Raw genomic sequence first — 16,040 nt, 5'->3', positions numbered from 1 at the left:
GAATACATAGAAAAAATGATCCTTTATTGTATGATTATATGATAGCGGAACAAACACTGGTAGCAGTTACTTCTGTAAAATATCTGGGAGTATGCGTGCGGGACGATTTGAAGTGGAATGATCATATAAAATTAATTGTTGGTAAGGCGGGTACCAGGTTGAGATTCATTGGGAGAATCCTTAGAAAATGTAGTCCATCAACAAAGGAGGTGGCTTACAAAACACTCGTTCGACCTATACTTGAGTATTGCTCATCAGTGTGGGATCCGTACCAGATCGGGTTGACGGAGGAGATAGAGAAGATCCAAAGAAGAGCGGCGCGTTTCGTCACAGGGTTATTTGGTAACCGTGATAGCGTTACGGAGATGTTTAACAAACTCAAGTGGCAGACTCTGCAAGAGAGGCGCTCTGCATCGCGGTGTAGCTTGCTCGCCAGGTTTCGAGAGGGTGCGTTTCTGGATGAGGTATCGAATATATTGCTTCCCCCTACTTATACCTCCCGAGGAGATCACGAATGTAAAATTAGAGAGATTAGAGAGCGCACGGAGGCTTTCAGACAGTCGTTCTTCCCGCGAACCATACGCGACTGGAACAGGAAAGGGAGGTAATGACAGTGGCACGTAAAGTGCCCTCCGCCACACACCGTTGGGTGGCTTGCGGAGTATAAATGTAGATGTAGATGTATATTGGAGGGTCATGCTTAGTATAGAGGAATAGAAAGAGGCATTCCACCAGCATATGAGCTACAGTCTGTATGGCTCCACATTTACAATGTGTGGGTTGCTCGTTACATAAAATAAAACTGTGTATTAACCTTATATGATCAGTGTGGGGGCGGCATAGGGTGATGGATTCCTTCCAGAAAGAACGGAAAGAAGAGCGCCTTGCAACAGTAATCTCCTAGATAGTGCTAAGATTATTAGAGGGTCTGTACCCAGCCAGATATCGTTCCAAGTGAGGAGACGTGTCCTCTGCACCCACAGATCTGTATCAGGTATCAGCAAAGTGAATGGGCGCGAGTAATCGTTCCTCTAAAGAAACTGTCAGCCAGTTCATTCCGTGGGACACGACAGGACTTGGGACCCAGAGAAAGACAACTGAGCAGTCAATATTACTAAGTTCAGCGAGAAGGCCTTGAATAGCAGAGAGTACAGGGCGAGAAGGGTAGCGCTTGTCAACGGCACGAAGACTACTCATTGAATCACTGCATATTAAAACGCAGTCAAGGGAGGCCCATTTAATAAAGTGGAGGGCTTCGTTAACGGCTATCAGCATCAGCTCTGTTGTAAGAAACATTACATGTTCATGACAACTTGTGGTGTTCTTGAACTTCAGGGAATGTAAAAGCATATTCCATCTTATCCATGGTTTTAGAGCCATCAGTGTAAAAGTTGGCAGCACTCTGAAACTCCTGAAGAACTGAACGTAACAAACGACAAAAAGTCATGGGGCAACTGCTACTGTGGGATCTCGAAATAAATCGATCATAATTCATGGCTTGGGCATCAACCAGTGGGTGTGGGGGAAGGGGGAGAGGAGTGGGCAAGGGTGCATGAGAAAACACAGGTATACATTCTAGGGAGGACAGGTAGAGATCCTGGCAGAGGGCTGTGAGGCACAATCCAGTTGGTAATCCCACATGAAGGTAGATGTCAGGAGGTCGACGACCTGTATATGCAAAAGGAAAGGGATATGTTGGATGAAAAGGGAACTGTTGAATGGCGATTCCATAGAAGACCAAGAGTTAGTACCATTGCAACTGAAGACGTAAGATCACCACTTCAACAAGGGGACTGTCTACGCTACTAGTCCAGATGGCGCCAGTAGCCAGACGAACTCCACAATGACAGACTAGGTCTAACAGTTTCAAAGCTGAAGGTGCCGCTGAGTCATAAACCAAGCAACCATAGTCTAGTTGGGATGAGACCAGGACCCAGTAAAGACTGCGTGGGCAAGGAAGCAGAGATCATTAAGCTTCCAGATGCAGCTAGCCTCTAGCTGACGAATATGAAGCAGCTAATCCAGGTTTTCATCAAAAAGGAGGCCCAAGAAGCGGGGCTATGCAACAACTTCCAAATGTGTGGCTACACAAGTATAATTGAAACTATAGGAAAGGGTCCATGCAGTGGGCCATCGGAAGGAGCACTGGAGCTGGCTTTCAGCTGAGGCTACTGAGTGGGAACTGCACCAAATGCAAAAGTCGTCGTGATATTGTGCTGAGACAACCAGCGGTCCAACAGAAGTCGCTAGCCCACTTATGGTGATGAAGAAGAGTGTGACAGTACAGAGACCTGTCGGATGCCTTTATCTTGGACCCATGGGGAGCTGAGTGAAGTATCAACCCGAAAACGGAACAACTGGTGGGATAAAAACTGACACAGAAAATTGGTAGCGAGAGTAAGTAAAATGCGATGACACCAAGCGATACTGTAAGCCTTATTTAGGTAAAAAAGATCTGCAATGACATGTTCGCGTATATAAAAAGCCTGCCACATTGCTGCTTCCAACTGTACCAGATATTCAGTTGTGGATCGTCTATTCTGGAAACAACATTGATAGGAGGACAAAAGCTCCGGAGACTCTAGAACTCAGCATAATCTGTGGATGATCATCCTTTCAAGAAGTTTACAGAACACGTTTGTGAGGCTAATCTGTTGGTAGTTGACGAGAGATGGTGGGTTTTTGACAGGCTCAAGGACTGGGACGAGATACTTGAGTTAAATATGCTTGAAGACCTTGAGTAGATGTAGCCTTTGAGTAACATTCAGGTGTTGTATCATCTGATTATGAATTGAATCAGGGCCTGGGGCCATATTCTGAGATGAGGCAGGAAACTAAAGTTATTTTCGGTCAGTGGAAGATTCATTATATGACTTAGACTGGCAGATGGTGAAAAATAGGGGGACATCTTTGACTTGTCTTTTCTGCAGTAGAAAGGTATCCAGATAAGACGACTCCAATGCTGTTGGAAAGTTGGTTGCAATGTCTTCATCAACAGCCGATTTGTTGATATTAAGTCCACCATGAAGGACAACATCCGGAACAGTTGTTGATCGTTGGCAGCCCAGAAGACTACAGAGCTTGGCCTCTCATTGGGGGTTAAGAGGCATACTTTCCCAGGGAGGAGACGAATCGCTCCCAAAACTCTTTCTTACTGCATTTAATTAGACACCTACCCTTAACCTGAAGTCTCTTAAAAGTTGTAAGGCTGGCCTGTGAAGAATGTTGCGTGAATTTTTAAGGGATCTTTGGCGATCGTGAACAGCTATTGCAGTGTCTTTGGTCCACAATGACACTGGCCAGCAGTGGAGGGATCTCTCAAAAGGGGAATAGTAATTCCAATGGTGATCATGTAGGAGATGTCTTGCACAGTCTCAGTGATGCGATGTGGCAGAGGTAAAAGCAGAGGCATACAATGGCCAATAGCTCTTCAAAGCACCCAGTGTGTTAGTCAGTCAGTCCTACATTGGTTGGGAGGTGACAGGATCACCATAAAGTAGTCACTCTCACAATGATCGTCATGGAGTGACTGATGACGTGAAGCCATGAGACTGGAGACAGAAATTGTTAGATCAATAGCTGAAAGGATGCCATGGGTCACACTGAAGTTGTTAGGAGTACCGCCACTGAGGAGACACAATCATTGAGGTTAAGAAACTGGTCAAGTAGAAGGCCCCTACCAGAATAATTGGTTGTCCTCACAGAGGTTGGTGTTCACTGAATTTCCCAAGTAGGAGAAAAGGGGGCAAGTTGTTGGGTTAAGGTGGTGAACTCTAGGTAAGTTTAAAGTGGACTGTCTGGGGGTATATAAAGGTTTCAAGTGGTGATTGCTGAGATAATTGCACCACAATTGCTTCCAATGTTTCGAACTGGAAACCGCCCCTTGGAAAAAATGTACAGACACCTCCAGATGTCCTCTCAGAACCAGTTCTGTCAGAATGCGCAATAACCATGGAGATTTGGGGAATGGTCATCCGTGAAGTGTGTTTCTTGCAGAGCAACAGAAATTGCAGAAGAGGAGGAAATAATGTGTTTTAGTTCCTGAAGCTGAACGTAAAGCACCGGCAATTCTAATCAATGATCTCGTTATCGGAGTCCAGGTTAGGCATGAAAGGACCAGGAGGACTGGTAACATCTTAGGATCGCTGGCTGTCACCAAAGGGGGTTGACCATATCAATGACCATTAGTTCAGAATCTTATGATGTGGGGAGATGTGGCGCCTCTTGGTTCACCAGAGTAGACTTGTCCCAGTTCTCCTACTCCTCGTCCTTCTCCTCTTCCTCTTGCTCCATCCGCAATGAGCTTGGGTATGGAGTGGGCAGCCCTGGTAACCAAAGAACACCATTCCCTTAACCACTGGCCAGCGGTGGGCCTCTGATCTGTGGTTTTCTGGGCTGCAGGTTCCCAAGAGGGAGCCCTATAACCAGTACACGCTGGAGGAGAAAGCTGCTACTCTAGCCAGGTGCGGGAACTGGTTCACAAAGAAGGTACCAGAGGAACCACAAGAGAGGAGGTGGTAGGAGAGCTGGTCTCGAACAAATTGAAGTAATGGGAGTAATAGATGTGACTTTTGCATAATTGGATATCATATCAACAGGATGTAGGAGTCTATATTCCTTACATTCCTCAGTATACGACAGGTGGTCAATAGATTTATATTCCTGCATTTTCTTTCCTTCCTTGAGGACTGGGAAAATGATGAATGTGGAGGATGGTGTTCTGCACAATTGAAACACAAAGGTGGCTCCTCACAAGGACTACTTTCTTTGAGTGCTCGTCTGCAGTTTCCACAGTTTGGATCCATTGTGCTTTGGGATGACATGGCCAAAATCCAAGCATCATAAGCACCTAGTGGATGGTGGGGGATGTAAGGTTCACATCACAACTCTACACCATAACTAACGTTTTACAAGAGGACATTCTCTTCAAAGGCTAAGATAGAGGTACCTGTATTTATTCTATTATTCATGGGACCTTTTTGGACGTGTCACATAAAGTTGCACCTCATTCCTGAAGATTATCCTGTAGCTCCTCGTCTGTTTGGAGCATAAGGACTCGATGGAAGATTATGTTCAACGTTCTGCGTGGGACAATGTTCACTAGTATATCACTCAGACTTCCACATGCCTGAAGAGCTGTAGATTGTGCAGAAGAAGAGGCTTCAATCGGTAAAAATTCATTGCACATTTTCCCAGTGCCTCAACTTCTCCAAATTCATGTTCAATAAGTTTCACAAAAAGCAATGGGTTTGTCACAATCAGTTCGAGTACATACTAAGTACTAGATAAATTGATTTGCTCTTAGACATTTGACTTGTCCCTCTTCCCATGGGGTAGCCAGGATAAGGAAAGCAGTCGGGTTATAACTATCCACATTGAAATTTCATTGTCTATCTCATCAGATGGCCAGATCAGAAACGCCGTTTTTATGTAATTTTCACGTGCGAAACGTCTGCCCCGATATTGCCCACTCTGATTAAGGGCTCTCCCCATGAGCATCACCAAGCTGCAGCAAGGCCATCTGGGAAGACAGTCATTGCTTGGAATTCTGATGCCCCAGGAAGAGGGACACCTACTCCTTGGCATGCGTGGGAAACTAGCTGCTCAGGCATCAGCAGTGTGATCCAAGCGTTTAAAGGAATCAATGAAACAGGTACATAACGACCCAGCATATCTGATTAGCTGCCACACTAGCTTTGAAGCGCCAATAAGAGCCTGCACAGTTATTGTGTGCAGATGATCTTCAACACTGCATGCAGTACGCGCTATTTAAGGTCTATGCGACAGAAAAATTTGGAAAATGAATGCCAAGCCCTAAAGGAGACCCTAAATTTCTTCAGCCAAAAGGAGGTGAAAGGAAAAATATTCCAAGAAAGGAAGGAAGAACATAGGTAGTAGAAAGGTTGACATCAAAAGATGCCTCTATGAGAAAAGTAGTAACGAAAGGAAGGATAGTCATATATGGGAGACCGCAGCACAGGAAAGGAAATACGTGCTGCAGTAGCCTGAGACACTGCGCTCGCCACGCATGTTCTCAGGTAAGAGTTGTGATCACGTGTAGAGAGATAAGGCCTATGACTAAATATATATGGGTGATTAGCTTGGACGTGTATTAGAACAGCCAAATTCGCAAAATGTTTGTACGAGGGGTAGCCGAAGTTTGACCTGTCACCTCGATAAATAAAATTACGTAATTATTTTTTGTTTGTCTGCATGTGCATGTCTGCAATACTGGTACACACTGACTTCCGTTGGCAGCAGCGCCGTAGAACACCACTAGACAACCAAAGCAAAATGGCGCAGTCCATTAATAAAATTGAGCCTCCTCTTCTTTTTCCTGGCCATATTCCGGGGTCGGCATGTTAATCTTTATTTGGCAATTTTACTGGCAGAGGGTGACCAGATGGCCTTCCCGTCACTACCATTGATAAAATGCAGGTAATTCGTTATCGGAAGCAGCAAAATGTTGTAGCTGTGACAGTCCAATCTAGTCATCTGGGCTGGCCCGACAGAGATGCAACACTTCCTCTGCTGATGACAACTAATTGCCATACGATACTGTATCAGAGAACACCGCCACTCGGCTCCTGTAGCGGCATGCTTCGGTACCAGGATGAGGGTGGATTTCTGTGCATTCCAGAACAGTAGTCATGAACCGCAAACAGACAAAAATGTAACTAGCCTCATTTATTTTTTTCTGGGTGATATTGCAGTATTACGAGGGTGAGGAGGTGAGCAGATGGTGGTGGCTGGTGGGTGTGGGTGAGAAGGGGGTGGGGGGTTTGGAGGGAGAAATAGTCTTTATGTGGTGTTGCTGTGCGTGTGAAGTTAAATCAAACCTAGTGAGAGTGATTATACACCCTAATTCACCATGTCTATTGTCTGGACACCTACCTATAGTCCAAGCTACCTGTGTGGAATTATATTGTTGTGTAGAGGTGCACAACTGTGGTGTGCACTTCTTTTGTGTTGCATTTGGAAGGGCGACAGGCACGGCAGTCTATGAAATACAACAGTATATATGTTTGAGGGAAATCCTTGGGGAAAAAAATATAAGCTAATAAAATATGAGGGAGAAGTCTGGGCAGATAGCTTCACCGAAATTTGGAAAACTGTAGCGGATGGGAAGAAGTGGAAAATTGTGGATTTAGCCGAAGGAAGGGGCTGTTCTTAAGTACAATGAATCTGACATCATTTGCCAGTTTCAACCTCTAGTTAAGGTGGCCAACAAAAGAGACTTACATTCTGTGAAAGAACTCTATGGAGTATCTGACAAATCAACAACTGCGTAATTTTCTTATGTTCTGGTGTTTAAATGTTATAACTTGCAAAATAAATGCTAAATACTTCTCTTTCACTTCCTACTCAAATAAATGGACATAAAAACCATAACTGTAAGCCACCATAATATATGGGAGGTGGACCATTGTTGGGGACTTTAGTACCTAGCCATGGTCCACTTTTAATAAATAATATTTGCTTTGACAATACTTGAATTCAAAACCTGGTACAATAGTTATGTTAATTTCACTCCATCTAATACATGAAAAAAGAATAGTAATTTTAACGTCGTATATATCTGGTTTGCAGACAAAATAAAAAAAATTTCTGGAACAGGGCTATCGTTATGAGAAATTACGGTAGTTTATCCTTTGCACAAACAATTCGAACTTCTTTTTGCCTACTTTCAGGGGTGGATCGTGTACTGTAATTCTGATGATAGAGGATTTCCTGTCTATCGTAACGGGCCGTCTTCACTCAATAAAAAGAGGTATTTATGATAAAAACAAATAAAAAGAGCTGATACCTTTAGCAGCGATAAAATGGTTGCAGTTAGCTTGCCAGAACCCTGATCATTATATTGAAGTTAGCATCAAGATGTGGGCAAAGTGTGCGTTGATATAAAATGTAACAGTACATTGGAGCAGTTCCACATACTCAACAAGAAACCCAGAAAAAACAAGTTGGTCTTCTAGCCCAGGTCAGTCCAGAAATTATTTAACAATACCCTAACGAGAGTTATGAGAACGTCGTATGCAGCGCTGAAAGCAGTGAGGAGACCTCATGTAAAAACTGCTCCGCCTCGTCAACGATCAAGACTTCCTGAGAAACACTGTATCGCTGCTCTTTTAAGAATGCTGCGGCTTTATAATCAGCCTTTTAAATTTGTCCTCTGAGCTGCTCTCCCAGCACCTGGCTCTGGAACACCAGTTCAGGCACCACCGAATGTCGTCTTGCTCAACTTAAAGGCAAGGGCCTCCTACAATTGATTAGACACGTCCACAGCCGCAGTATCGAAAGCAAAGGACGCGTCTAAAGAGCCGTACCATTGGCTCCAGGTTGTTGGTAAATCCGCAGTTCCTATGAATAACGATCATAATTAGCGCCCATTTTGTCGCAGCAAAACTTTGGCAGCAGCTTTCCTGCACATCTTTCCAACACTGCTATTGGCTTACATCAATGTGCCATCCACTTAATGGGACAAAAGTAAAAGTGAGGTGTCTAGTTGTTCCGGCAATTTATAATTATTGTGTTTAAGTGGCCAGTTAATGTTTGGTACTCCAGCGTTGCACTTTTTTAAGCTATGACGCTAACAGAGAGGTCTTATAAGTTTAACGCGTGTATCTGTCCATGGCATCGTAGCTCCCAAACGAAAGGTTCGGTTTTAATACAGTTTTCTGATAGCTACGTTCTTAGCTATGTTCTATGGCAGTCTGTTCAGCCGTTTAAGTTTCATCAGCTAAATTAAGTAAAAATATTTTCCACCAGCGCTTTCTCCATATACGCTACGTAATACGTGAAACTACATCAAATTACGTAGTACCAGTTTGCAGAGCGCAAAAAGAACTAAATAAAAGCCCGGGAGAACATATGTTTATCTTTTATGCTTGATCAACAATGAAGATTTTTAACCCCCGACGCAAACAGAGAGCTGTTACAAGTCTAACGTCCTTATACCTGTCTGTGGCATCGTAGCTTTTCAGTTTTATTAATTGTTTCACTTCTTATACGCCACCCATTAATAACTCCAGTTGGATATCTGTGTTTCTAAACGACTATCCCGGAACCCGGGACACGGTATCATTATATATTTGCAGGGTGGTTACCTAATAGCTTTCAGGGGCAACAAAAATTACATTGACAATATTTCGTTGATTATTGACAGAATTTAAGAATTATAATATTACGTTAAATGTTTAACACAGTAAGACACATACTACAGTTATAAACTGTGTGTGTGTGTTTGTGTGTGTGTGTGTGTGTGTGTGTGTGTGTGTGTGTGTGTGTGTGTGTGTGGCTGGCCGCTGTGGCCGAGCGTTTGTAGGCGCCTCAGTCCGCAACCACGCTGCTGCTACGGTCGCAGATTCGAATCCTGCCTCGGGTATGGATGTGTGTGATGTCCATAGGGTAGTAAGGTTTAAGTAGTTCTAAGTGTAGGGGACTGATGACCTCAGATGTTAAGTCCCATAGTGCTTAGAGCAATTTGAACAATTTGTGTGTGTGTGTGTGTGTGTGTGTGTGTCGAGGAAATGTAACAGACGGCGCGCAGAAGTCCAGTATTTGCGAATGACAGCACTTAGCGACTTCCAACAAACTTTACACATAATTTCAATCCTTTTCGAAACTATTTCTCGCTGACACCCCCTAATAAAAAGATGATAAGCAAGAACTTTATCGCTCACTTTATTTCCCCTGTTCAGGCAGTAAAACGGCAGCATCAGGCATGATATATTAATTAATTAATTACCTCTTCACTAGTAACTCTACTGACAACGTAGTCTGCAGACAGTGTCCGCATTTACCACTGAATGTCCATACGAAATTGTATCACTGAGTGACACATAGTTCAGGAGATAAAATGTCACAAACATTGAGATGCTTGATTAACTAGCACTTGCTGAAAATGCGGCGCAGGTGACACAATTTACATTCATCCAGTGTTTCATAATATGAGCTCTGATCGACTTCTAATACACGTTAGCATAATTTCAAACCATTGCTAAACTCATTCTCCTTTACATAGTTAAAGCAAATATACTGTCAGAAAAAGTCGCAGCACCAAAAAATGATTAATGTGGACTAATGCAATTTTGGAATTATATTTGTTTTGGTAATATATTTAAGTGGTTGATATTGCAAGGTCACAGGTTAATGTAAGCACGAGATAATCCATTCCAAACGTGAAATGGTGGCACATCAATAACCAGAGTGTTGAATGCAAGCGTGCAAACGTGCACGTATCGTACTGTACAGGTTCGGGTACCTTGGGATGGAGCTCCCTGCCTATGGCACTTGGTCGGTCAGTACAGGGACGATTAATGCTGTTTGTGAATGACGCAGGAGTTGTCGTCCAATGATGTCACATATCTGATCGATTGGAGACAGATCTGGTGATCAAGTAGGCCAAGGTAACAAGTCTACACTCTGTAGAGTATGTTGGGATACAACAGCGGTATTTGGGCGACCGTTATCCTGTTGAAAAACACCCCCTGAAATATAGTTCTTGAATGGCAGTACAACAGGCCGAATCAGCAGACTGGCGTAAAATTTTGCAGACAGGGTGAGTGGGATAGCCACGAGAGAAATCGCAGCCCAAAACATAAATCCAGATGTAGGTCCAGTGTGTCTAGCACACAGACAGGTTGGTTGCAGGCCCTCAAGTGACCTGTTCCTAACTGACACACGGCCATCAATGACACCGAGGCAGAGCCAGGTTTCTTCAGAAAACGCAACAGACCTCCGCTCTGCCCTCCAGTGAGCTCTCACTTGACACTATTGAAGCCGCAAATGACGGTGCTTTTGGGGGCAGTGCAATGCACGTTACAGGATGTCTGGCTCGGAGCTGTCCTCGAAGTAATCGATTTGTAACAGTTTATTTTGTCACTGGGAGCCAACTACTGTCATATTGCCGCTTCAGATGCAAAACGATGCGCCAGAGCCCCACGCCGAACACGACGCCCGTCCCTTACGGTAGTGCTACGTGGCCGTCCGGAGCCCATTGTTCTTGCTACCGTATGTCCTCGTGACCACCGCTGCCAGCAATCATACTGTCTAGATTGCTGCCAAATCTTTTTTCAATATCGCAGAAGGAACATCCAGCTTCTTGTAGCCCCATTACACGACGTTCAAACTCAACGACGTGTTGATAATTCCGTCTTTTTTGTCTTAAACGCATTGTTGATCAACATCAACTCAACAAATCCATTGTCAAACGTAACTAATGCTCACGACCGTTACAGCGTGTATTTCAAGCAAATTTGATTTGTATTCTCATAGTGGCGCTACTAGCGCCATTCTTATGTGCGAATTCCGAGAAGGCATCATCTTCCAGATGTAGAAGCACGCCTACCAACTTTTCTTTATGTCACAAAGCTCCTTCCTGGTGTTGCGATTTTTTCCGTCAGGGTATTTAAAATATTTGCTCATTTGTATTAAGACGCTTGAAGCTGTTTTATACGTGGGAGCTCTATTCTCTAAAGAGAACGGGTGTTACTGGTATCGTACTAATTTGCTTTGTGAATGCTATGAATCAACGATACTTCCACGCCTGAATCGTGACAAAGGAAATGCTTTACGAGACATCAGTAAACAATACAGGAATAGAACTAAAGTACAGGTTCAATAGAGGATTATTCAACCAGTCCAGACTCCATTCAAAAAGGTTCACCAGTACCACTCGTGTGACAGAGCTGCAGTATGCTGATGACAATGCTTCTCCAACTCATTCACCTGCAGAGTTGCAGCTGTCAGTTGGTTCCTTCAGCAGGGCGTACGAACGATTTGGTCTCTCCATCAATATTCCAAAGACAAAGGTAATGGCGCAGCCAACTTCTGTCACCTCCGTTCCTGATTCCAGCATATCCATTTATAATACTCTCTTGGAACAAGTGGGCCATTTCCTCTACCTAGGAAGCATACTGTCATCTAACTGCTCATCTGGAAAAGATGTGGAGAATAGATTAGGTGCTGCCCATGTAGCATTTGGACGACTTACAAAGCGTGTCTTCCTGAATAAAGACGTAACACTGTACACCAAACTGATGGTGTACAAAGCTGTAGTCATTTCCACCCTGCTATATGGTTGCGAAACCTGGACGTTATATTGCGGTGATCTGAAGAAACTAGAACGCTTCAGCCAAAAGAAGCTAAGATGTATCATGAACCTGAAATGGGATGTCTTCATATCCAACACGGCTGTTCTTGAGAAAGCAAAAATGTATAGCATGGAAGCTCTTATCATTGGGCATCAACTCAGATGAGACGGACATGTCCAGCGGATGAAAAATGACAGACTTCCACGCTAAATGCTGTACAGCGAAATGAGCACAGGTAAAAGGCCACGAGGTGCCCCTCTCAAATGCTATAAGGATCAGTACAAGAAAAATCTGAAAAACTTGAACATCGATCCTAGTAACTGGTCCACAATAGCAGAAGATCGAAGTCGCTGGCGCTCAGTTACCTCAAATGCTCTTCAAAACTTTGAGCTGGAACGTCGAAGAATGGAGAACGACAAACGCCGGAGACGTAAATTCCTCCAGGCTCAGCCACGTCCTCCACTTTCCATCAGCTGTAATGTCTGTGGCCGCCTGTTCCACGCCTGTTCCACGGTAGGATTGGATTGCTGAGCCATCAACGACACTTCCACGCCTGAACCGTGACAAAGGAAATCTCAGGAGAAATGAAAACTCGGGTACGAGTATCAGCCGACGACGACGACGACTGATTTTTATATTTACGTTACGTCTATTTAAAGAGCTGAGAGTACTTGAGTCTCTCGCAACCATTTTGCAGATGAATTACTACAGTACGTCTGTCCACATCACAGGAGTATGAGAGTAGCAGTGTTTCGTTTACCTGAGGAGGGCGCAGCCTTCTATGAAGAGGACAAGGACCGTGTAGCGTACGAGCTCCGTGGTGAAGAGTAGCAGCACCTGCTGGCAGCCAGTCAGCACCCTGGTCAGGAGCACTTTGACGGACGCGGTGCCATCCTCCTGCGACTGGAAGCCGCCCGGCGTCTCCACCACCAGGCTCTCCACCTGCGGGCACCCAGCTGTTGGCTCTCTGCTGCTCGCTAGTCGGCGAGGTTTACTTCCTCAGTTACGACGATGGCAGGGTCACGAATCTTTGACAGTGAGGCGACGAGTGGTACACAAACAATGAACCCGCTCTGCAGTAGTTCTGAAACGGTTCGCGTTATTCTTCTCCAGGCGCCAATGCATATATTAACACTTTGCCGTCCGCACGTCTCGTACAAATTTATTCGCTTGACGCCGGCAACGCTAATTCGGATTACTCGGCTTGTCGCCGGCCGCTTATCACCTTTTCGCTGATGACAAGTTTCAAACACATTGACTTTTGCGAGCTTTAATTTTTCCGGAAATCCTCTATTTTGCCGTATCGTTCCACATACTCGAATTTTCTTTTCAAGCAACTTCTTTGCAAGCTCTACACTGTTATAATAATTACCCATGTAGAGGTGATGCCACTTTCCATAAGAAGGTGTCAATAGTTCAAAAAAATGGTTCAAATGGCTCTGAGCACTATGCGACTTAACTTCTGAGGTCATCAGTCGCCTAGAACTTAGAACTAATTAAACCTAACTAACCTAAGGACATCACACACGTCCATGCCCGAGGCAGGATTCGAACCTGCGACCGTAGCGGTCACGCGGTTCCAGACTGAAGCGCCTTTAACCGCACGGCCACACCGGCCGGCGTCAATAGTTCCGTCACTGCTTTTGCTAAAAGTTGTCCAGCGCCGGAATATATCTTGAATGAGGAAATGTATCCCGTACTCGATTCACACAGCATCTGAATAAGTATGCCATATTACGTAATTTTCGACGGATTGTAAACTTTAAAATTTAACTGTAGACGTCACGGTATCATTCCTTCATCAGTTGACATGTTTAAAGTTAGATTAAACGTTTCTTTAAGCTTTTTGGAAAATTAATCAATTACGATTTGCACTTTGAAAAGCCGGTCGGCATTATCCGGTTTATTGTTGCTGTCGGAAAAATGTAAAGATGATAATACCAGGCGATCAAAAAGTCAGTATAAATTTGAAAACTGAATAAATCACGGAATAATGTAGATAGAGAGGTACAAATTGACACACAAGCTTGGAATGACATGGGGTTTTGTTAGAACCAAAAAAATACAAAAGTTCAAAAAATGTCCGACAGATGGCGCTTCATCTGATCAGAATAGCAATAATTAGCATAACAAAGTAAGACAAAGCAAAGATGATGTTCTTTACAGGAAATGCTCAATATGTCCACCTTCATTCCTCAACAACAGCTGTAGTCGAGGAATAATGCTGTGAACAGCACTGTAAAGCATGTCTGGAGTTATGGTCAGTGATTGGCGTCGGATGTTGTCTTTCAGCATCCCTAGAGATGTCGGTCGATCACGATACACTTCCGACTTCAGGTAACCCCAAAGCCAATAATCGCACGGACTGAGGTCTGGGGACCTGGGAGGCCAAGCATGACGAAAGTGGCGGCTGAGCACACGATCATCACCAAACGACGCACGCAAGAGATCTTTCACGCGCCATCTGTCGGACATTTTGTGAACTTTGTTTTTTTTTTTTTTTTTTTTTGTTCTAATAAAACCCCATGTCATTCCAAGCATGTGTGTCAATTTTTGCCTCTCTATCTACATTATTCCGTGGTTATTAAGTTTTCAAATTTATACTGACTTTTTGATCACCCTGTATTTGTCTGAATCGGTTGCGGGACATCGTTTTGCGAAATATCAGTGTGTCTATCAACGGATTCAATGACCAGTAATCATCGATCCTTGCTTTTTTTACAGTTCCCATAAGGATAGGAAGCCCAAACTATTTTCTAAGTTCGGGTCCCGTAACGTCGACAAATTTGGCAATTTTTAAATCCAGTTTCCGTCTATTGCTATTTTGACTGTAATACTTGTTGGTTTCGTTGCTGATATATTCAAATAGATCGTTCCCGATACATAGTTCTACGATATCCACGACGCTCTGTGTATCTTTGGGAAATATGTGTGGACCCGGAGATCGTTCAAATTTATTATTGGTCCTCAGTAAATCATAGTCTGTCTTCTCCGTCCGATTCACCCGAATCAGTTGGCAACCGTAGCGTTCGCCGAATTCTTCCTGGACGTATTTCACTATCTTCCGACGATTCTGCTTCACTTTCATTTTTTTTTATATCCAGTGTCTTCTTCCCAACCGGCCAAGTCGTCCAGAGCATCAGACGAGACGTCTGTGCATTCATCGTAAATAATCGTATCGTCTCTTTCGTCTACCATGATGGAAGTGCGCACGTACTTATAAAAACAAAAAACTTGTTAACGTAACTTATTGTTACCTAAACAAAACACCAACATAATGAAAAAAGGATTGAAGTGCTGTCGCCAGCCACTGCACGATACTATGCTCACGACACCACTGTGATTTCACTGGCCACTGAGCTATGCTATGCACACGACACAACTGCGGTGACGCCGGTCGTTGACCGCTATTTCGCGCACGACACCACTGTGGTGTCGCCGGACGACACAGTCTTAATATCAGTTTCTATTTAAGGAGTGCTTCTGACATATCTGAAGCCAGCTTCATCCAATTTGTTCAAGAGATGTCTGCATTGGGTTCGGTTATTTCATTCTACGAATTACACATACTTCAAGAATTAAGTAATCTAGTACAGGCTGCAGCATGACCCGCCCGGACAGACGAGCATGTTAGAGCGCCCCTTCCGGTACGGAGAGGTGCACCAGCCCCAGGTTCAATCCGTCTGGTGGATTGAAAACGAGGGTCAGTGTGCCGGCCAGACTGGATGGGACTTTTAGGTGGTTTCTTGCATCGGACTAGGTAAATACTGGGCTCGTATCCAAGCCTCATGTCAGTTACACGATTCGCAATCACTTTAACACGGCTCGCAGACATCAAAAACATCATATCTCAAAAGCAACAGTGTGGTGCTACATGTGGTTTCTCCAAGGTAGGGATTATTGGACTTCTTTCCACATATGGAAAGGCATTGGTTTAGCATGCGA

The 16,040-nt window shown here is 44.1% G+C and overlaps 1 protein-coding gene across 1 annotated transcript in view; it reads right to left on the bottom strand.

The window, feature by feature from the left end:
* The window catches only part of LOC124796070, a 131,859-nt gene that overhangs the window by 38,685 nt on the left and 77,134 nt on the right, over positions 1-16,040 (bottom strand). The window contains exon 5 of the mRNA XM_047260156.1: positions 12,856-13,037. Within this exon, the coding sequence (XP_047116112.1) occupies positions 12,856-13,037 (182 nt within the window). The remainder of the gene's footprint in view (positions 1-12,855; positions 13,038-16,040) is intronic.

The sequence above is a fragment of the Schistocerca piceifrons genome, chromosome 4, assembly GCF_021461385.2.
Source record: "Schistocerca piceifrons isolate TAMUIC-IGC-003096 chromosome 4, iqSchPice1.1, whole genome shotgun sequence".
Taxonomy (NCBI): Eukaryota; Metazoa; Arthropoda; class Insecta; order Orthoptera; family Acrididae; genus Schistocerca; species Schistocerca piceifrons.
Note: the sequence above shows the minus strand (reverse complement) of the source record. Positions and strands in the feature narration are given on the sequence as shown.